This window comes from Saccopteryx bilineata, chromosome 5 (assembly GCF_036850765.1).
Source record: "Saccopteryx bilineata isolate mSacBil1 chromosome 5, mSacBil1_pri_phased_curated, whole genome shotgun sequence".
NCBI classification, from domain to species: domain Eukaryota; kingdom Metazoa; phylum Chordata; class Mammalia; order Chiroptera; family Emballonuridae; genus Saccopteryx; species Saccopteryx bilineata.
This window is the reverse complement of record NC_089494.1, coordinates 57,361,572-57,381,671: the sequence shown is the minus strand read 5'-3', so window position 1 is coordinate 57,381,671 and position 20,100 is coordinate 57,361,572. Positions and strand designations below refer to the sequence as shown.

The 20,100-nt window shown below is 38.9% G+C and overlaps 1 protein-coding gene across 1 annotated transcript in view; it reads right to left on the bottom strand.

The window, feature by feature from the left end:
- The window catches only part of TTN (titin), a 284,943-nt gene that overhangs the window by 79,188 nt on the left and 185,655 nt on the right, over positions 1 to 20,100 (bottom strand). The window contains exons 195-232 of the mRNA XM_066233115.1: positions 18,894 to 18,991; positions 18,007 to 18,175; positions 17,642 to 17,908; positions 16,810 to 17,076; positions 16,445 to 16,723; positions 15,948 to 16,356; positions 15,719 to 15,843; positions 15,345 to 15,611; positions 14,596 to 14,865; positions 14,202 to 14,504; positions 13,804 to 14,106; positions 13,346 to 13,533; positions 13,140 to 13,254; positions 12,736 to 13,020; positions 12,485 to 12,636; positions 11,632 to 11,779; positions 11,299 to 11,476; positions 10,804 to 10,925; positions 10,413 to 10,700; positions 10,006 to 10,302; positions 9,701 to 9,887; positions 8,819 to 8,934; positions 8,428 to 8,727; positions 7,931 to 8,230; positions 7,734 to 7,839; positions 7,432 to 7,628; positions 6,808 to 7,113; positions 6,431 to 6,709; positions 5,608 to 5,907; positions 5,205 to 5,507; positions 4,729 to 5,091; positions 4,108 to 4,410; positions 3,678 to 3,977; positions 2,868 to 3,164; positions 2,481 to 2,765; positions 2,094 to 2,387; positions 501 to 800; positions 74 to 382 (exon numbers count right to left, since the gene is read on the bottom strand). Coding sequence (XP_066089212.1) covers positions 74 to 382; positions 501 to 800; positions 2,094 to 2,387; positions 2,481 to 2,765; positions 2,868 to 3,164; positions 3,678 to 3,977; positions 4,108 to 4,410; positions 4,729 to 5,091; positions 5,205 to 5,507; positions 5,608 to 5,907; positions 6,431 to 6,709; positions 6,808 to 7,113; positions 7,432 to 7,628; positions 7,734 to 7,839; positions 7,931 to 8,230; positions 8,428 to 8,727; positions 8,819 to 8,934; positions 9,701 to 9,887; positions 10,006 to 10,302; positions 10,413 to 10,700; positions 10,804 to 10,925; positions 11,299 to 11,476; positions 11,632 to 11,779; positions 12,485 to 12,636; positions 12,736 to 13,020; positions 13,140 to 13,254; positions 13,346 to 13,533; positions 13,804 to 14,106; positions 14,202 to 14,504; positions 14,596 to 14,865; positions 15,345 to 15,611; positions 15,719 to 15,843; positions 15,948 to 16,356; positions 16,445 to 16,723; positions 16,810 to 17,076; positions 17,642 to 17,908; positions 18,007 to 18,175; positions 18,894 to 18,991 — 9,375 coding nt within the window. The remainder of the gene's footprint in view (positions 1 to 73; positions 383 to 500; positions 801 to 2,093; positions 2,388 to 2,480; positions 2,766 to 2,867; positions 3,165 to 3,677; positions 3,978 to 4,107; positions 4,411 to 4,728; positions 5,092 to 5,204; positions 5,508 to 5,607; positions 5,908 to 6,430; positions 6,710 to 6,807; positions 7,114 to 7,431; positions 7,629 to 7,733; positions 7,840 to 7,930; positions 8,231 to 8,427; positions 8,728 to 8,818; positions 8,935 to 9,700; positions 9,888 to 10,005; positions 10,303 to 10,412; positions 10,701 to 10,803; positions 10,926 to 11,298; positions 11,477 to 11,631; positions 11,780 to 12,484; positions 12,637 to 12,735; positions 13,021 to 13,139; positions 13,255 to 13,345; positions 13,534 to 13,803; positions 14,107 to 14,201; positions 14,505 to 14,595; positions 14,866 to 15,344; positions 15,612 to 15,718; positions 15,844 to 15,947; positions 16,357 to 16,444; positions 16,724 to 16,809; positions 17,077 to 17,641; positions 17,909 to 18,006; positions 18,176 to 18,893; positions 18,992 to 20,100) is intronic.

The following is a 20,100-nucleotide window of genomic DNA, read 5'->3' as shown; positions in this document are numbered from 1 at the left end:
AAAGAGGAGACTGAGAGGGGAATTCTTACCAGACACTGGATTTTGTTTTGGTAAAAGAAAGTATGTTACTTACCGTATACTTCAACATGAACATTTCGGTAGACTGTGCCAAGGCGATTGGAAGCCGTGATTGTGTAAGTGCCTTTGTCTTCACGAACAGCTTTGGGAATGCTAACTTCAGTCTTTGCCTCAGTTCGGGATACTTCTTCTTTGGTCATCATTAGTGCATCAGTGGATTTTTCAATCACGGTGTCATTCTTGGACCACTCAATCTTAGGCATTGGAAGGCCTGTCACATCTGCGGGAATGTTAACAGGTTCTCCTGCCTTAACCTTGATAGTGTCTCCTCGAACAGACAAGCGCAATTTAATAGTTGGAGGCACTGCAAAAAGAAGGGAAAGAGAAAAAAAAATAGCAAAGTCATAAGGATATGTGCTTAACCTATGAGTTAACAGCAATGCTGTAAATTGCATTAAAATGATTATTTTCAGATTCCACACCTTCATCATCTTGTATGACCACATTCAGAGGCAGGGATGGTTCACTTTCACCAATTTCATTGACAGCTTTGACACGGAACTCATACATTTGGTGTTCATCAAGATTGTCAACCAGAAAAGATGTGGTTGGGCAGAGCCGCTTGTTAACTCTTTCAAAGTCAGGTTTGTCGTGTCGCCGCTTTTCGATAATGTAGCCTTGGATGGGGCTGCCACCATCACTGCGGGGCTCTTTCCAGTCAAGGGTGATAGTGGACTTCGTCCTTTCTGTATATGTCAACCTCTCAGGAGATGTTGGAGGACCTTTAACCAGGAGCAAGTTGAAATGACAAGTATGAAATAAATCATATAAGAAATATTTTACTTCAAATTAATTATGTGAAAAATAAGTTTCAGTTTGGCCTAATCTTTGTAACATCCATCTTTAAAATCCTTCTCAAAACATCTCAGCTACCAGAATTATAGGCATTCATACAGGCAGAATTTTTCTTAGTAAACTTTAGCATCAAGATTATTGATTAAAAATAAAATGAGGACATGTATACTTTTTTACATTTAGCATTTTAGATATTTTATCTCTCACTAGGGAGGCTACCAATTTTAATGAACTAGGAAAGCAGGTCTGTGACATTTTGCTTTGAATGACCAACTGAAAGCTTTCTCTTTTACTAACAGACAATGGATATATCTACTGAGCACACTTTGAGTCATGTTGCATCCAGTGTGTGGTTTAAAATGGGGTGGAGGCCCTGACTGTGGCTCAGTGGATAGGTTGTTGGCCCAGCATATAGATGTCCCAGGTTTGATTCCCGGTCAAGGCACACAGGAGAAGTGATCATCTGCTTTTTTCTCCCTCCATCTCTTCCTTCCTCTCCTCCTTCTATCCCTCTTCCCCTCCTGCAGCCAGTGGCTCAATTGAGCATTGGCCCAGGTTGCTTGCTGAGGATAGCTTGGTTGGTCTGAGCATGTCACCCTCAGGCATTAAAAATAGCTCAGTTCCCTAGCATCAGTCTCAGATGGGGGTTGTCAGGTAAATCTTGGTTGGGGCGCATGCAGGAGTTTGTCTCACTATCTCCCTTTCTCTCACTTAAAAATAAATAAATAAAATAAAATGGGATGAAAAGAGAATTTATGTAATGCTGCTGTAGTTTGGTATCCCGAGGGACAAAACCAAAAGAATAAGCTTTAAATGGGAAAACTAGATCCAATCCACTCTTAATGACTTATTGCAAGCAGAAGCAGAGCTTTGTAGTGGAAGCCCAGATCTGTTCAATCCTCTGACCCAGCCTGAACTATAGAGAAAATTCTGAAATAAGCTGTTACAATAGCAGCATAGGATATAATTTTGTTTCTTTTTTGGGGATGTGGTGATGGTTTTGTCTAAAAATTACAGTGAGCCTGAAATTATATTGATATTATAGAAAATATAGCATTCTTAATGTTGCTAGTAGTTATTTGGTTCACCTTTCTTATTACTCTCTAGCTATAGATCTTGAGAAGGTTGGGAGTGTTAAGTCATAGGCTTAATGAATAAATACCATAACTAGAAACACATAGTATTTACTTTATAAACACAACAAAAACCTTCTCTTTTACCTAGTGGATCAACTGCAAGAATTGGTCCTATTTCAACAGGAGGGCCACATCCAAACTTGTTCTTGGCAAACACACGGAACTTATACTCTTGTCCCTCAAGGAGACCTGTGATATCACATTTAGATCTGTCAGTCTCTATTGGTTGTCTCCAAGTATGCATCTTGGCATCTTTCCTTTCAATAATAAAGCCTGTGATTTCACTTCCTCCATCATCTTCCGGATCACCCCAGTTCAGCAGACACATCTTTCTGTTTGTTACGACAGGTTTTAAGTCAACAACTGGACCAGGGACATCTGAAAAAGAGAGAAAGAGAGAGAGAGAGAATCAATCTAATAAGATAGTATCACTTAAGAAAATCCTATAAAAATCTATGTAACAGTCTTTACCAAAAACTTCCACCCTGACTGCTGCAGATTTGGAACCACAGTTATTGGTAGCTGTAATCACATATCTGCCATGATCTTTTCTCAATGCTTCCTTGATAATTAGTTCAGATTTGGTTCCAACGTCCTCTATTACAACACGGTCTTTATCCAGCTCTCCTTCATCTATGGTCCATACTCTTGTAGGCACCGGACGGCCAGTTACCACAGCTGGAATTCGGAGTGTCTTTCCAGCCATTATTTGTATTCCAGTCGTAACAGAAACTTCTAGTTCCACAGTTGGAGGCTCTGTTGAAAGAGAATGGTCATACATTAGCTCAAGAAAGATGAAAAAATCCCCACCCATACTGAAAAAATAGCCATAATCTGTATCAAACAACTTTTAAGTACCTTGGGGTTCAGCCACAGTAACAGGCTGTGTTTCTCCAGGCGGTCCTTCACCTGCAGCATTGACGGCACTCACTCGAAGTTTATAATCAGCACCCTCTCGGATTTCTTTGACAGTGTACTTACGGACCTTGATCATCTTCTCTGTGCAGCGTGACCATTCATTTGTGCCAACCAGCTGCTTATCAACAAAGTAGCCAATAATTTCCCCACCACCGTTGAAAACTGGGGGTTCCCATTCTAGTTCAATAGTTGTGGAGCTTGTGTCAGCGACTCTTGGGACAGGTGGTCCAGGGGGAGCTAGAATGAATGAAGATATACAAATCAAACCTCACTGAGAGTTGTAAAATGTGCAGTAGCTTACCAACCCCACTTTCCCCCCCACAGTGCATTGTATGTAATGTGGGTAAGTACTGTTTTGTGAAACAAAATTTTAAGTTATATAAAAAGATGTTTAAAAGTTTACATTGTAACCTCAATATATGTCCATAGTCCTTGCTAGTATTTTGTTTGGTTTTTCCAGCTTTGTTGAAATATAACTGATGTATTATATAACATATTGACTATTGACATATATGTCGGGTTAGGGTATACAACACGGCATATTGTGAAATAATTACAATAATAAGATTAGTTAGCACCTCCATTCCTTCACTCAATTACTCTTTTTGTAGTGATGATATTTAAGATTTGCTGTCTTAACAACTTTCAAGTATGTAAGAGTATTATCTATATTATATATGTTATTTAACATATATATGTTATTTATGACCACCATGTTCTACCCCACTTTCTTCTTAAGGAATTACTTACAGATTGGGTCACGTGCCGTTTTAGGATCTGAAGGAGGACTGAACTTTCCAGGTCCAGCTGCATTTTCGGCACATACTCTGAAGACATATGTGAGTCCTTCTAACAGGCCTTCGACATTGGTCTTCAAAGCATTCAGAAGGTTTCTGTTGACACGAGACCAATGTGTACTATTAACTTCACGTTTTTCAAGCCAGTAACCCAAGATGGGACTTCCGTTATCCTTTGGTTCATTCCATGTCACTAGCATACTGTTGCTGGTAACATCTTCCACAATGGGCTTCTCAGGGGCATCAGGTGGTTCTGATTTTTAAAAAAGAGCATATTTGAATTAATTCCCTAGTACAGCATAAAAATTCAAATTTACAAGCTGTGACAATGTATATACAAATGCAATGATAAAAAGCAAAATTTAGATGCTAAAGAAACCTACCAAATGGATCTTTAGCTGTAAGTGGTTTTGATATACAAGGTGGTCCAGCCCCAAACCTATTTTCAGCTCTTACACGGAAGAGGTATTCTTTTCCTTCTATCAATTTTGTCACTGAATATTTGCAATGTCTGAGTGTTGAAGTGATAATAATCCATTCTGAGTCAGGTTTTGTTTTATCTTTCTTTTCCAAAGTGTAGTTTATAATTTCACTGCCACCATCATCAAGGGGTGGTTCCCATTTGCAGAGGACTGAGGTCTTTCTAACATCTTCAAATACAAAGTTGATTGGTGGTCCTGGTGTATCTAATATTTCAAAAGAGAGTCATGATTAAAACGTTGTGTAGAAAAACAGTTGCAACAGAAAATATAAATGTTAGTATGTTCTTTTACATAAAATTTTGTTTTTCCTATGTCTGTCTGTCTTTGTATCACATTAGCTAATCAATAACAAGGTGGGTTGATTTCTTTTACACAGCCAGGAGAAAAAAAAAATGGCAATGAGGATACCTTGCTGAAACTATTTCCCACTTCTTTTAACTGCTGCCCAAAACTTTATTTTTGTCTTACTAAAACTCTTAGATAGATTGTCATCCATTGAGAGGGGGAGTTGTAAGTACTTACCCAGCACACTGACAGTACAAGGAACTTTTGCAGTACCGTGGTCATTTTCAGCTTTGATCATATACAGGCCGTGGTCAGGTCGAAGAGAGTCTCGGACACGTAGCTGAGATTCTCCTTTTTTACTATTGTTGATACTCAAACGCTCCGTCAGAGACAGGACAAATGGTTCTTCTTCCTGAACTTCACCCTTCTTCTTCCTAACTGTGGGTGCTACTCGCTTCTTAATTTCTTCTGGTGTGATAATGCTTTCATCCTTCAGCCATGTAATAGTTGGGTAAGGCGACCCAGAAATTGTTGCATCAAGTACTATTTCATCACCTCGTTTTACTTCTAGGCTTGTTCTCATAATGACTTTAGGAGCATCTGCAATGATTAAAAACAGTAATTGTTTTTAATTCTGATAAAAATATCTGCTAAAACATTATTCTCATTTATTTTATTCTGGGAAAATACAAACTCCATTAAACAAAACTTACCAATAGGATCTACAGCTTTGGTTGGAGGAGTGGCCCTAGAAGGTTCACCAATGCCGGCAGCATTTTCTGCTCGCACACGGAATTGGTATTCTTTTCCCTCTTCAAGTCCTTTTGCTGTGTAGGTCAGAACTGGTACCAGGTGGTCATTGCATCTCTTCCACCTTTCTTCACCCTTAGCAATCTTCTCTATAATGTAACCCATTATCTTGCTCCCTCCATCAAACAAAGGTGGTTTCCATGTAATAGTCATTGCCTCAGCTGTAGGATTATTAACTTCAACATCTACAGGCGGATCAGGGGGTTCTGAAGAGCAAGAGAAAAATGGTTAATATAGAGTAGTCCATTTTCTTAAAATAAATTGCACATTAATTCCTGGCTATACTACATTCATGCTCTAACTTACGCTTTGCATCTTGAGCAATGACTGGATTTTTCAGTTCAATATATTCGCCTCCACCAATCTTGTTGACAGCTTTAACCCGGAAGAAGTATTCACCATTTGGTATGAGATCTTTTACAGTCCAGGCCAGTTTATTCTCACCAGACATGACTGGTATATATGTCCTCCTCCCAGCTTCTCTGCGTTCCAGGACATAATGAAGAACTGGGCTTCCACCATCATATTCTGGAGGTTCCCAGGTTAATTTACAAGAGCTCTTGGTCACCTCACTTGCTTTAATATCTTTGCATGGTCCAGGTAAACCTATTAGAAATAAAATTTGTAATTACTATTGTAATTTGAAAAGTCAGCACACTACTAGTATATTTTTTCTCTAAGTGGGACTATGTATTTTATTTATTTGGGTGGGATGTCTTTGATGTGCAGGAGTGTCCCTACACTGCAGGCCCTTTGGTATCCTTGGCCCCCAACTACTAAATTCGAGTAGCTCTCCCTGAATCTTTGTTCCATAAAAATGGTTCCTAAATTTCCAAACACGATCAGTCTGTGTGGGAGGAGGGGGCAGAAAATGTTACTACTTCTGGTGAGAACACTATGAATAAGATGTGAATACAATTAACAAAGGAATATTGGTTATGTTAATATTCTTTGGGTATGCTATATTGCCTCTTTACAATCGTTTTGCTTCTCATTGGAAGAAATTAATCTAAAAGGACATTTAGTTTACAAATGGCCAATTCATGAAGCCATTTATACTTTAATTGCAAAATTAACTGATTTTCCCAACATGTGGAGAATGTTTGGTGTTTTATCAAAGAATGCTTACCTATGACTTTGACGTTGACTGAGGCTGTTGCCGAGCCAAGATTATTCTCCACTGTAATGGTGTAAACTCCAGCATCTGCATGGACACTCTTGGGGACTTCAAGGAGTGCAGAGATGTGATCGCTCTTCATCGTTAATCTATCACTTGCTTTAACTTCTTTGCCATCTTTATGCCAACTAACGGTTGGAACTGGGACAGCTCTGAAGGGAACAGGGATGCTTAATTTTTCACCTTCAATAACAACAATGTCATGAGTCTCCAGATCAATTGTTGGCTTGCCTGTAAGACATAATCCAAAAGAAGATGGAAGAGTGTGTCCAAATGCAATGCACGAGTAAAGCCGGTTCTATTAATTATAAAATAAACTGTGTTCTTACAGTCTGGGTCTTTGGCAACCACATTTTCAGAGATCTCGGATGGCTCACTGACACCCACGGCATTGACAGCTCTCACTCGCAGGACGTACTCCTTGTCAGGAACAACACCTTCATCAACCTTGAATTTCAAATCTTTTATGGGGCGAGAATTAACTCGCATCCATTTCTCAGTGCCTACTGGACACATTTCAACATGGTATCCTATGATAGGGCTTCCACCATTTTTCTCTGGAGGCTTCCAAGCAATGGCGATGTGTTTTCTTCCAGCGTCAGTCACATGCAGGTCAAGGGGAGGTGAAGGAGGATCTGGAAAAAGAGTGAAACATTCTCATCCACAACTATCTCATCATTATGCTCTAGTCCAGTGGCTTTCAACCTTTTTACACTTGGGGACTGGTGAAAATAGGAAAGTTAGTTCAGGGACTGCTAAGGTAGAAATCATCCTGAGCATAAGCGAATCCAACTAAGATCATTGGGTTTATAATCCTCGTATGTACTACATTAGGGTGGTTAATTCTTTCATGGACCGGCACAAAATTTCTGATGGAATGGCTCTGGTCTGCATCCCAGCAGTTGAGAAACAGTGCTCTAGACAATATTCTATGCATAGTCAGCACCACTTACTTGTTGGATCTTCAATCGACAGGATTTCTGTGGGTTCACTTGGGTGACCAACTCCAGCTTCATTTTCTGCCCGAACCTGAAACTGGACTTCTGTGCCTTCAATGACGTCAGTTACTCTGAAGTTACAGTCAGGTCCTGAGGTCTTTCCAGCTTTCACCCAACGGGTACCTAACTTTTCTTTCTTCTCAATGATATATCTGTTGAAATAACAAAGCATTTCATTAGCATTAATAGAAAAAAACAAAGTTAAGAATTTTCAGCCATTTGTAAATTACTCCTTATGCATTAATTAAAAAGTCTACCTTTGTATTGGTCTTCCACCATCATTTTTAGGTGGTTCCCACTTCAGGTCAACATGTCGTTTTGTTACATCAACAACTGTCAGAGCATAGGGTGGTCCAGGGGTGGCTGAAAACAAAATATTCAGTGGTTAGAAAAACCAGGGGGAACAGTGATAATCCACTACAAATGGGGAGTCATAAGGATTTGGAGAGCATACTAAAGGTGTCTTTGGCCAGGACGGAGTCCTCAATTTCACAGTAGTCACTTTGTCCTACGGCATTTTCTGCAGCAACTCGGAACACATATAAAGCGCCCTCTGTCAGTGGGGTTACTGTGCACTTGGTGTCCTTGACAGTGGTGTCTACTGTTTGCCAGCCTTTTCGCCTCACATCTCTCTTTTCCACGATGTAGTTGGTGATGGGGGATCCTCCATCTTTCTCAGGAACTGTCCACTTTAGGTCTGCTGTATTTTTTGTGATATTAATAACTTCAAGCCAGCGAGGTGGTGATGGAGGATCTAAAGAAGAATAAAAAAAACAAATTTAATGTTTTATTGCCCAATATTCAGTTTTTACTAAATTTTCTGGTAGTCACTAAGAAATCATAGAGCAAAGATGAAATAATCTAGTAATGAGTTTTTCATATTTTCTCATAATATAGTTCTCAGGTATACTTTAGAAGAATTTATATTCCTAAACATCAAGAATTACTTACATAGCTTCTCCCGACAAAGCACAGGGTCACTGGGTTCACTGGGTTCACTTTCCCCGGCCTTGTTCACAGCTCTAACTCGGAATGAGTATTCCTGCCCTTCCATGAGCCCCGGGAGCAAATGCTGAGTGGTGGGAACTCCTTCAGCCACTCGAACCCACTCATCTGTCCCAGTCTTTAGCATTTCAATGACATAAGACTCAATCTTTGCCCCTCCATCGTGTTCTGGCTTTGTCCAAGTCAATGTTAATGATGTTTTGCCTATATCTTTCACAGTTGGCTTTCCAGGGGGCCATGGAGGATCTGCAAGCCAATGAAAAGAAATTATTCAGGTTTGTCAAAAATAAGGTTATATAAGTTTCAAAAAGAATAACAAGAAATATATAAATAATACCAATGGGATCCTTTATTAAGATTGGTTCAGTCGATCTACTTGGTTTTCCAGGTCCAGCAAGATTTTCAGCCAACACACGGAATCTATATTTCTTCTTATTGGTGAGACCTTTCACTCTGAAATGGGAACAAAGTGCCAATTGAATGCCATGATAAGAAGTGGAAACCTCTGTTTTACATAGAGGAGGCTACTTTATTAAATTTTCAAAAACTTATTTAGAAATTTTACTGAAAATATTCCAATAATTTTAAAGTTGCTTTTCAACTGTCACACAATTTAGTCTTAGCTAAAATGTAGAACCTAATTATAATATTGTAATAATGATCATTATCTTAATATACTAGAAGACCAAACACTTGGAAACATCCAGAAAGTTAATATTTTTTAGTAAATTATGAAATGTGGCCTTGGTTGGAACTTATATAATTTTTGAAATTATGTGGTTGTGGAAGTCCTGGCTTTGATTCCCAGTAGGGCACATGGGAGAAGTGAGCATCTTTTTCCTCTATACCTCTCCCTTCTTTCTATCTCTCTCTTCCCCTCCTGCAGCCATGGCTCATTCAAGCAAGTTGGCCTCAGATGCTGAGGATGGCACCATGGCCTCGCCTCAGGCACTAAAATAGCTTGGTTGCCAAGCAATGGAGCAGCGGCCCCAGATGGGTAGAACATTGCTCCCTAGTGGGCTTGCTGGGTGGATCCCAGTTGGGGCGCATGTGGGAGTCTGTCTCTCTGCCTCCCTGCCTCTCACTTAATAATAAAAAAAGAAATTATGTGCTAATGGGAAATATAATTAAAAATAATTAAAAAATTTTAGTAATATATAATCATGTATAATCAAAAGAAATACTAAAAAATGAAAATTGATGGAGATTTTGGGCATACCTGTATGTTGTATCCTTTACTGGCATTTTATTGCATCGAACCCATTTATCAGTATCAGGATCTAATCTTTCAATCCAGTATCCAGTGATTGGGCTGCCACCATCATCATCTGGCTCGCACCATGTGAGAGTCACTGCATCTTTAGTGATATCAGAAGGTTCTAGGCGAGTTGGAGGTCCAGGTGGATCTATAGACAGGATAATGATATGTGTTATATGTCCTATATATAAATATGACACTTAAATCTAAGTTTGATACAAGCATCCTTTTTAACCCCCCCCCCAACTAATTAATGAGAAACTTACCAAACTGAAATTTGGCTGTTATTGGAGCGGCTTGAGCTGGCTCACCAACACCATACATGTTTTCTGCAGCAACTCTGAAGATGTATTCTTTATTGGGTATTAATTTGGTGGCCTTGAAGCTTGTATCCTTGACAGTAGATGAGAGCTTGTGCCATACTTCACTGTCTGTCGCTTTTTTCTCCACAACATAGTTTGTGACTTTAGATCCACCATCGTCTCGTGGGGGGTTCCATGTCAGAAGACATGACTCGTTAGTCACATCTGTGATGTCAAAAGCAGCCGGTGGTCCGGGCTTATCTGTGGATGACATTACACAGGCAGAAAGATAAAAAACATTTAAAAGATGTTTCATTTTAAAAGGTAGCTCTAACAAGTTTGCCTATTTTTTAAAATGAGAGCCTCCCTACCTAGGACATTCACTTCCACCACAGCGGTGGCCCGACCACAGACGTTCACAGCCTCGATGATGTATGTACCAGTGTCGCTTCTCAAACTATCAACGATAGTCACTGTGGATTTCCTAGGCACGTTTTCAATGGTGATTCTTTTGTCTGGCTTCAGAACTATATCAGCCTTCGTCCAAGTTATCTGAGGTTCAGGTTTTCCAGTGACCGTGGCAGGAAGTTCAATCTTAGTTCCTGCTTTTACAGTGAGGCCGGCAAGGAGCTTCACGTCGAGGAAAATTTCTGGAGCCTCTGAATTAGGAAAAGATTATTTACGATGTTAGCAAGTTCAGCAGAGTAAAGTCAGAGGTCTGGTTGCTAGAACAAACTAAGAAACAAAACCAAAAATAAATACCCTGCGTGTCCACAGCCTGGATTTCATCCGTGGGTTTGCTGGGTTTGCTAGCACCTAGCCGGTTCAAGGCCTTGACGCGGTAGGCGTACCATTTGCCTTCTTCAAGACCTGTTACTTCCATTCTTTCAGAAAACAAAATGGGATATTTCACTAAAATGCACATAATCTGTTCCACTGTGTAGTGTTCATAATATTTCCAAAATGCATATTCCTGATCTAACAGTATTCTTTAAGTCAATTCTGGATTGCTTTAGTATTGTAACTAAAGAAAATCTTGAGTATGGAGTAAGTTCAGCAGTGCACTTTTTAAAATTAGGCACCACAGGGGATCCTCAGTGGGAAAAAACTTAATATTTAGATTTTCTTAAAAGAAAGCTCATTTTATTTATTTATTTTTTTGCTTATTTATTTATTTATTCATCTTCCCTCTTATTGAGAAAGCTCATTTTAATAAGAGTAAACATTTATTCTTGTGCCAAATAATTTAAAACATACTTTGTTTCTGGAACTGGTTCTCCACAGGCAACCCATCGATCAGAACCACGTGGACATTTTTCAACTAAATATCCTTTGATTCGTGAACCACCATCATGTTTAGGTGGATCCCATGTTAGGAAGATGCTCTTGGCTGTTGGATCTCTCCATTTAACATTCTCTGGTGGGTCAGGTACCGCTATGACATTTCAAAGAGAGTCAGTCTTAGATAGGCCATCTATGAAATCATCATATTGACAACCTGTGCCTTTACCCCATACTTTCAACCCCAAATCTAGAAGCTTGAAACAGGTAACAAGAGGCTAAGTGAGAAATCTTAAAGAGTGGACTCACTTGCAGGAGCTGACATATTTATAGGTTCATCGACATACGCAGGTTCTCCAGGGCCACACTTGTTACGAGCACAGACTTTAAATAAATATTCTTTTCCTTGAACAAGATCAGGAACTGTGAATTCTAAGTCAGTCACAAAGTCCATAACCTGGGACAAAGAAATATAGTTAATTAGTTGTTTCCCAAAAATGCTTTGTCCAAGTCAAAAAAATTCTTTTTAACCATGAGCAGGGATACAAATGGAAGCTGTTCTCAATGCTAAGGATTATTTATTTAATATTAGGGAAAATTTGCGAAGTAGGACGCTATATTTTTGATCCTTAATATAAGGTGAAGCTGTTTCAGTTTGTACACACTGAGAAGGTGGCAAATAAGGAGTTGATTTTTCTTCTGCCAGCTTGGTTATTAGAAATATGATTTTAAATCAAGGCGAAAGTAGTAACGAGGAGAAAAAATTGGCAGATTAGACCAACTAGGGTAATCTAGTAGACTGAGAAGAAGTTATGACCATCAGGGAGTTAAGTACTTAATATTCTCAGAACAGCTTACAGCATAATAAGGGCATAGTGGGTACCTATCAGGTACTAAGTAAGTAGTTAAGCTGTTTTTTGTTTTTGTTTTATTTTTTTCTTATTTTTTAACAAACTTAGTTGAAACTTTGATAAGGCTCACAAAATGAGGCAATTGTATAAAATCTTGGTTGAACTACCTTAGGAAGCATTAGCATCAATGCATTTATAAAAGCATTTTTAGCACGGTAAAAGTAAGACATAAAAACTTTTCATGGCATCCCAGAATTCTGGGATTCCCCATTCTCTCTTCTGAAGCTAGTGCATCACTACTAAAAACTCACTTTAGTCCATGTTTTCCGACTGACTTCTCGCTTTTCGACAACATATCCCGTTAGTGGACTTCCTCCATCATCATCTGGTGGTTCCCAAGTCAAATGGACTGAGTCCTTGGTTATGTCACCAAACTTCAGTTCTTTGGGTGCACTTGGGGGAGCTGAATAAATGCAGTCAGAAGACAGTATCATAAATAGTTTGAACCAATATTTGCTAATTCTGTTAAGTCACTATAGGTAATAAAAGTTTAATTCCTTACCAATCACATTGACATCAATTTCTCCAGAAATTGCCTTCACAGGATTTTCCAGTTTCAGGGTATAAATGCCCTTGTCTGGACGTTCACTTGGAGAAATGACGAGTTCGGCATAGGCTGATAAGGTTTTCATTTTCACACGATCTCCTTCTTCTAGTACTTTTTCTCCTAGAGACCAGGTTGCAGTTGGCCTTGGATAGCCTGTACTTGGAACCAGGATCTTGATAGGATTCGGGACAATGATTTCTAGACCATCTTTAAATGCACTCAAATCCATTGTTGGTTCAACTACCAAAAAAGAAGAAATAATGAGTTCCTAGTACTATATTTAAGTCCCTCATATTACAAAGTAGTTATGTGCTATTTCCAAATCTAAAAAAAATAATAAAAAATATATATCCATTTACCAAAAGTATCATCAGCAGTTAGAGGACCAAGAATTTCAGATGGATCTGAAACACCAGCTTCATTTTCTGCAGATACTCGATACAAATATTTATTTCCTTTTTGTAATCCAGTAACCTAAAATTATGAATCAATATTTGTAAAAAACATATACATTTAAAGTCCATGATCATACTCTAAATATTGTTTTTAGATGCAAATGCCCTACCTTGTAGGTGAGTTCAGGGACCAGTCTCATATTGCACCGAATCCAGTTATCCTTTCCTTCTTCACATCGCTCTATTATGTAGCCCAGGATCGGGCTTCCTCCATCTTTCAGAGGAGGCTCCCATGTGAGCTGAACTGATGACTGAGTCTGATCTGAGGAATTTAGGTTCACAGGAGGACTGGGTCTCTCTGCAATGGAAGAATTGGAGCATACCATTTAATTCAGTGACAACTTATTAAGAATGCTGTAATCACTTCTACCATTCCCATTAAGATAACGATTTACTGAATTCATTCAATAAAACTAAGAGGCACAGTTTACGTTTTTTGATTTTCAAATTTTTCTGATGTTCTATCTGTTCATTAATTTTTATTTAATTTGATTTTTTAAATTGATAGGCTTAATTTTGGGATTTCATGAAAGAGTTATTTCCTTTTTTGGGGGGGGGATGGGCTTACCAATTGGATCAGTAACTTTGATGAAGGGTGTGGCTGCACTTGGTTTCCCAACTCCAATTCGGTTTTGCGCTCTGACCCGGAAACTGTACTCCTGTCCTTCCACTACATCAGTGACGGTTGCTGATAGGTCTTCAGCTCTTACTGTCATAGCAGTGTCCCATCTGATAGAGGTTTTATCTCTTAATTCAATGACGTAGTTTGTGATCTCAGCACCTCCATCATACTCTGGTGGTTCCCATGTCAGGGAGACACCAAATTTATTCACATCTGTGATGGTTACATTCAGAGGGGGGCCTGGAACATCTGGATTTTGTCAGAGAACAAAACATGGGCTTTGGGTTATATCAGGGATAAAAGCAAAGATTAATAAGTCTGCAATTTATTTTATAAAGTCTTACCATATTTGCTCTTTGCTTCCACAGGATTGTCAGTTTCCACTGGTTCACCAGTGCCAACTCTGTTTCTTGCACTCACACGGAATAGGTACTCAACTCCTCCTTTTTGTAGTCCAGTGACAGTAAACTCACAACTGTCTGCACGGTCAGTAGCCAGCACCCATGTCTTTCTCTTGATGTCACGTCTTTCAACAACATAACCTATGATTTTGCTTCCCCCGTCAGTTAATGGTTCTTCCCAAGCGAGGCCTACTTCACCATCAAATGTTTCTGTCACTTCTAAGTTTCGTACTGGACCAGGAACATCTGAAATTCAAATATAAAAAAATTTTTTTAGTGTGTTACCATGCTTTTAGTCATGCTTTGCCAATTAAGTCCAAGTGACTCAAGGGCTTACCAATGACTCGTAAATTGATGAATGCTTCTGCTTTCCCATGTTTGTTCTGAAGCACAATTTTATACCTTCCTTTGTCCTCCTTTTTGGCTTCTAAAATTCTGAAAGAAGTTTGTTCAGCTGTAGTATCAACAGTTTTTGAGGACAGAGCTTCATTATCTCTAAACCACTCAGCTTCTGCTTTGGGGTAGGCATCATAGGGCACCACCATTGTCAGAGGCTGGCCAACATCAACCACAAGGTCTTGATCAGCTGTCTTGATTTTAGGTGCAGCTAGTGAGAAAAATAACATGTGAATGCATATGAGTTATTTATTGTAGTTTGGCTATATCACAGCTTCTTTACTATGCATTTCTTGGCAAATATTGGTTACATAACCTTAGAAGTATATACCTTAGTAACTTTCCAGCAGAGAATACTGAGTTCAGTGTTCTCATATTGCAAAATATCAGATTGGAGAATAGAGAATTAATGATGACATAAAACCATAAAATCTCTATTCTTTGCTAAAAATAATAACAGAGGACTAAATATAGTTTATAACATATTTAAAAAAAATAAAGTGGGCATCTCACACATAGTTCAAAACAAACCAGACAAACTTTTTCTTATGTACAAGAGGTACATTTATGGCTTTTTTCATGACAACAACCTATAAGGATGTCTTGGAAGCTTAGGTTCAAGATAAGAACAGATCTAAGAGGCCCCACAGTGGTTTGGAAAGAATCTAAAAATAAAAGAAAGGGACTTACCTGCCAGTTCAAGCTTAGCTCTGGCTTCTTTGTCTTTGGCAATAAATCTGTATTCACCCTGGTCACGGGGCCTAATATCACAGACCTGTAGCCTGTGTATCTTTCCTTCACTCATCATCTGGTGTTTGTCACCCTGGACAATAATCATGTTATTTCTCAGCCACTGAACTTCCACCTTATCTTTGTTGAGCTCGGCCAGAAAGATGACATCAGTACCAGGGGCTTCAAGAATATCTTGGGGAGGCCTGATGATCTCAACAGGGATTTCTGAAAAAGAAAATGTAAAACATATACAGATAAGTTTGTATTTGGATTAACAACTTTTAAAAACTGATACTAATGTTAAAATGGTCCTTTCATGAAATAAGAAGTACCTTCCACAAAAAGTCTAGCTCGTGATTTCCTGTCTTCTACTCCACAAGAATATTCACATTCATCATCCAACCTGCAATCTTTTATAACGAGTCTATGAACACTTCCATCTTTTTCAAATTTGTATCTAAAAGAAGAGGTTGAATGACTGATTAGTTTGCACAATGACCATTATATTGTCAAAACTGTATCTATAGCTACAGAAATAGAGATTAAGAAGCTTTTGCTTACTTTTTGCCTTCTCTGATTTCTCTCCCATTTCTGTACCATTTTACATTTGCTTTCTCTCTGGAGAGCTGGCAAGAAAAGACAGCATCATCAAACTCAGTGACTGTCTGGTCTTCCAAGTGTTCCACAAATTCTGTAGGAGCTTCTACGATAAGAAGCTCAGCAACAGATTTATCTTGTCCAGCAGTGACAATGTATTCACCCTCATCTGGGAAGCCACTGTCTTTAATGATTAGAGAGTGCTTATATTTATCTATTCTGTATAAAACACGGTTATCAAAAGTCACTTCTTCTCCATTTCTGGTCCACTTCAGTGTTACATTGAGACGATTGACCTTGCACCAGAATGTGACAGATTTCTTCTCCATTGTTTCAATATCTTTAAGAGGCTCAACAATTCTAAGGTCTTCCTCTGTTGTAAAGAAGAATAATGTTGATTTTAATTGCTTTCATAATGGAAATTAATTTTTAAAATCACTAATGCCATGTAAGTGCCTTACCTTCCACTGTTAGATTGGCTGCACTCTTAACATTTTCACCTCTATGGTTGGTCAGTGATACACTATAGTTGGCTTGATCATCTAATCGTGCATCTCTAATTCTGAGGGTGTAGACCAGGTCTTTCTGGAGGATAATGTATTTTGAACTATCAAATATGGCTTCTTCATTTCTGAACCATTTGGCTTTTGCGCCTTCTGTATTGACTTCACAGTTGAAGACAACTTCTTGCTGTTCTTTCACACGGGTGTCCTTAAGAGGAACTATGATCTTGAGTTTTTCTAAAAGCAACCAACAAGACTTTATAGGATGAAGAAGGACCAAAGATACAAATGTGAGTAAACAGTAGAAGCAAAAACAAACTTACCAATTACTGTCAAGTGAGCTGCAGCTCTGGCGGCCCCAACCATGACTACATGAGTGCCCATATCTTGTAATGTGGCATCTTTCACAACCAGAATCCTCTTTTTGCCATCAGCAATAATGTCATATTTGTCTCCAGATTCAAGTGTCTTATCATCCCTCTTCCACTGGACTTCAAAGCTTTCCTTTGATATAGTGCAAACAAATTCAGCCTTTTCTCCTTCAAGGACTTCAAGGTTTTGGGGCTTTGAGATAAATTCAGCAGCAAGTTCTGAAAAGAAAATATTTCAAGACATATTGAAAACTTTAGCATTTGTATCTTTAATGAAACAAGAATAAATGTCTAGGCCCTGGCCGGTTGGCTCAGTGGTAGAGTGTCGGCCTGGCGTGCAGAAGTCCCGGGTTCGATTCCTGGTCAGAGCACACAGGAGAAGCGCCCATCTGCTTCTCCACCCCTCCCCCTCTCCTTCCTCTCTGTCTCTCTCTTCCCTTCCCGCAGCCGAGGCTCCACTGGAGCAAAGATGGCCTGGGCGCTGGGGATGGCTCTTTGGCCTCTGCCCCAGGTGCTAGAGTGGCTCTGGTCGCAACAGAGTGACGCCCCGGAGGGGCAGAGCATGGCCCCCTGGTGGGCAGAGCGTTGCCCCTGGTGGGCAGAGTGTCGCCCCCTGGTGGGCAGAGCGTCGCCCCCTGGTGGGCGTGCTGGATGGATCCCGGTCAGGCGCATGCGGGAATCTGTCTGACTGTCTCTCCCCGTTTCTGGCTTCAGAAAAAAATACAGGAAAAAAAAAAAGAATAAATGTCTAAAAATAAAACACTATTCATAGTAATTTTCATACCATGTACTTTGACTTTGCTGTCGGTTCGAGAACTTGGGAGCCGGCAGTTGTAGCTGCCAGCATCCTCCAGTTGGGCATTCTGTATGACCAAGATTCTCTTTCGTCCATCAGTAAGTATTTCGTATCTTCCTGTTTCAATGATCTCTTCATCCCCTTTGTACCAGATCACTTCTGCTCCAGGCTTGGAGACTTCACAAACCAGTTTTATTGTGTCTGTTTCACTCACTTCAATGTTGGCAAGATTTTTTGTAAAGACAGCTTCTTCTTCTGCAAGAAGAAAAATAAATAAAAATGAAAACATTGAGCTACAACAGCAAGTCTGATTTTTTCCCCCAACACATAAACTTCTGCAAAGAAAGCCTTACCCAGTACTGTCAGCACGCCGGAAGTGCGCGCCGTCCTCACTTCACAGGAGTATTCTGCTTCGTCATCCAGCAGACATTTGTTGATGACAAGAATGCGCACTGCTCCCTTAGATATGATGTCATATTTTTTGCCCTTTTTAATTTCAGCACCATCCTTGAACCACTGAACCTATATTTAAGATAAATAAATAAATACCTTTATCAGAATTTCTTGTTGGTCCTTCACGTATGTGTCCTCAAGAGGAAATATGATTCTGAGTTTTTCTAAAAGCAACCAACAAGGCTTTATAGATTGTGAAGAACCAAAGTGGCAAATATAAATACAACTCAACTCCCGAGAAAGTAGGTCAACTGGAATTGTAAAATAAATTTTAAAAATAAGCAGGAACAAACTTCTTCAATTACTGGTAAGTGAGCTGCTGTGATTTTAATTAAAAATAATGGAATCATATAAGTTTAGAGCCAGAGGAGACTTTAGACATCATATAGACCAATTCCTTTGTTTTCCAGACATGTAAACTGAGATTTAAATGATAATTAATGGCAAACAGGAGTACTAAGTTGAGACATATGAAGTTGATGATATTTGTTTTTAACCTAAGAAAATAGCAATTTTATATGGTTCAAACTAACAATGTCTAAAACTCCTGACTATATGTCCAGTATTTTTCAAGTAATAGTAAATGGATAATACTAAAAAGAGAACACTTAAATCAAGTGTGTATTTCATACTAAAGTAATCATCTTTAAGTTAAAAGTAGAATGATTATCAGAGATAGGAAAAATTAACTAACCCTCCCCCCTGCCCCTGCTGCCCACTTTGGCTAACCCAAAAGAATAAATAAAACTATCTAACAATATAAGATAGCAACTACATAATCACAGACCTTCTCATTTTCCCGGGAAATTTCACACTCAAACCGAGCCATTTCTTTTTCTTTAACTTGAAGATCAGTGAGTGGTCTTAAGAATTCCACATGAGGAGCTGCAAGAAAAGATCATCAGAATTCAATGTTTTCTAGAAAATTACTCTGATATACTAAGAAAAAGTGAGTCATTTAAATGTTTTTTCCATCTTAATAGGCTAAAACTGATTTTGAAATAACTTGTAACTGCCCTTCAGGTATGATACTTTACTTTTCATATCTCTCTGTAGTTTTCATAAAATAATGTGGTGTATTATAGGTCCAACTAATTATATCTATCTATCTATCTATCTATCTATCTATCTATCTATCTATCTATCATCTCTCTATTACTAGCTCAGTTCTTCCTAATGATAGCTGGAGGAATAATTCCCACTGATACTCTCAAGAGTTGTGAGTTGATACTTGTTGAAGGAGACACAAATAGCAAAGAAACATTTAATGCAGCAAGCATAATCTTTGAGAAATTAGAAGAATTCAATAATAATACAGCTTGAAGCACTATGACCAATCTTGTCCATGGCAGAAAGGCATGAATCAACAATAGAAATAGCATATATTCAGCTTCAAAGATGGCACATATATGTCAGCCATAAAATCTATTAGTGTGACAAAGCAATGTATTTTGTATGGAAGGGTCATTTTAAAAAAATCTCTATTTCATAGATCTCCAGAATTAAGTCAGTGCATGTACAGAATTGGAGAGCTGACCCCTTGCCCTTCCTTCTTTTAGGGCTCCTTGTGAGTCCTCTTGATCAATGGTATCCTGAGACATAATACTGGCAAATAGGCTTAAAGATATTATAGGCTCATTGGAGCTTAGCCTTCACGGATTAGAGACAAAACAGATGACAAACAGAAGGAGGAGACCCAAGAACCTACTAGGCCACAGGCTACACGAGAACAACCACACAGTGGAAAGAATAAAACAGTACAAGATGCATGGAGGAACAATCAAAGCCACTATTTTGTAGCTGTTGACAGAAGAGAAGCAACCAAATCAAACAACAAGTATTGCACAAAAATATACATCGAATGTTATCACTGGAAAATTAATTGAATGAAAAACTGAGCTAGCATGTGGCATTTTGTACAAAGATGTTTCTTTTCACCAGAGGAAGAAGTAATGCTAAAAACCATGGGAGGACTCTTCATTCACAGCACTCAA